This window comes from Chelon labrosus (assembly GCF_963514085.1).
Source record: "Chelon labrosus genome assembly, chromosome: 17".
NCBI lineage: Eukaryota > Metazoa > Chordata > Actinopteri > Mugiliformes > Mugilidae > Chelon > Chelon labrosus.
In genome coordinates this window covers 23,949,335-23,951,283 of record NC_140350.1, presented here as the reverse complement: position 1 = coordinate 23,951,283, position 1,949 = coordinate 23,949,335, and the positions used below count along the sequence as shown (strand labels likewise).

The window sequence follows — 1,949 nt, the reverse complement described above, 5'->3', positions numbered from 1 at the left end:
CCCATCTTCCAACACACTGTAGAGTACTATTAAATGCTATTGAGGGTGCTGAGGTGCTGCCAGTTTTTATACAGGCTATACATATCTGCAGCTCACAGTATTTAGCACATGAGCTGTCTGTTCTCAGCAGATGTGTTCAGGTCAAGAATATAGATTTCATTGATGCAAAGCATTACTTTCTACTGTGTTTTTATTAGGGATGTCATCAGTGACTAGTCGGTGTCAACTTGACTTTCATCACATCACAACAGTCGACTCTAAAAAATCTGAAGTCGTGCAACCCCTAATACAGACAGATATCTTTAATGGTTTTTCATGTTGTAATTGTGCCATCATTTTGCCTTTTAAGTCCCACCACAAACTTCAAAACAATCAACGCTATATTTGGTAAATACACACTTAAAATAGTTTTAGTTGTCATTGTGGGGAGCTCTATTTAAAGAGCAACGGAGTGACAGTGACCTCAGACGTATCCTGTGATGTCATATCCTGCAGCAGTGGGCTTCTTGGGTTCTTGTGCACCGTGCCCACTTGTGTGTGAGCTTCCGGTGGTACTGCGGATCAGAGTCTGTCCCCTGCTGGCCCCGTGGATGCCCCCCGCCTGCAGGGTGGGGTTGCGGTAGGTCTGCGAGGTTGTCCGTGCCCCTGTGCCGGTCATGCCGACTACTGCCGGATAAGGATATCCTCCGGCGAGGCGTCTCCCGCGGCCGCCGTCCTCCCCCTCGCAGCATGACACACAAAGCATCCCTCCCCCCAGCATGGAGATGAGCGCGGAGGCCAGACCGACGTACAGGCACTCCCCCAGCTCAAACTTCATGCTGGAAGGTATGTTTGGCCGGTAGAAGGTCTGCACCACCTCGTGTGTGGTCCACGACACGGGTATGAGAGCCAGGAAGCCCGCAGTGAGAAACATCCCCCCGCCTGCGCCTGCAATACGACTCTTAACCGTTCCTGTGCCGTCCAGGCAAACAGTGCACTGCATCCCCAGGACCGCCAGGAAAATGGCGAGGACCGACAGCACCACGGAGATGATCATGAGGGCTCGAGAGGCCTGCATGTCAGCGGGGAGAGCCAGCATTGAGTTGTAGGTCTCGCACTGGAAGGCACCCGTGCTCTGATAGACGCACTCCATCCACAGGCCCCTCATGCTGGCCACGGCCGTGACGATGTTGGAGCCGATGTGTGCAGAAATCTGCCAGTATGGCAGCACAGTGGCCACCATTGTACCCAGCATCCCCAGCAGGCCCATGAAGAAGCCCATCAGCTCCAGAGCTGCTGACGCCATGGCCACAACTGTAGGAGAGAAGAGATGAAAAAGTCATTAAATATAATCTAATTCTAGCATGACAATATTTCTCAGTAAACATCCAAGTCATAATTACAACTATGAAAACAAACTATGTAACCCAATCATGTCATGGTCACCAAAACACTTTTACAGTTGTATTTCTTATGGTCAACTTTGCAAGTTGTTGTAAGAATAAGAAAGATTTAGCTACAACCATCCCTATAGTTTCATCACATATTTCTACATTATAAATACAAACTGCATCGGAAAATTACGAGTTTGTTTTCTTTATTTATTGTATAAAGTTCTAGCTTTAGATTTAGCTATGCTAACATGAATGATAAATTGCATTTCGTTTTTGCTTTGTTTTTGCTAGCTTGCTGTCAAGCAGTCCACCTTACCAAAAAAACAAAAACAAAAAAAAAAACTTCGTTAACAAACAACCATGCCAACTTTAACTTAATTGTACGCCTGAATTTATAATACTAGATATATTATTGTGGATAATATAGTTTTCAGACAATTTGCAACGTTTTTAGTGCTAGTTAGCAAGCTAACGGTCGCGATTAGCTAGCTACCTAGCTAGCTCCGATAGCTAAAAGTAGCATAGATCGAATTGTTCTTTACCCCCCCCTTTTTTAAAAAAACACATCAAAATATT

General features: G+C 45.8%; 1 protein-coding gene across 1 annotated transcript; it reads right to left on the bottom strand.

Annotated features, from left to right (window-relative positions):
• Positions 1-463: 463 nt before the first annotated feature.
• On the bottom strand, positions 464-1,291 carry cldn2 (claudin 2; the record flags this gene model as incomplete). The annotated part of the gene is made up of 1 exon (XM_084564525.1): positions 464-1,291. The coding sequence occupies exon 1, from the start codon at positions 1,283-1,285 to the stop codon at positions 464-466; it is 822 nt and encodes a 273-aa protein (XP_084420651.1). The 5' UTR covers positions 1,286-1,291.
• Between the last annotated feature and the right edge of the window lie 658 nt (positions 1,292-1,949).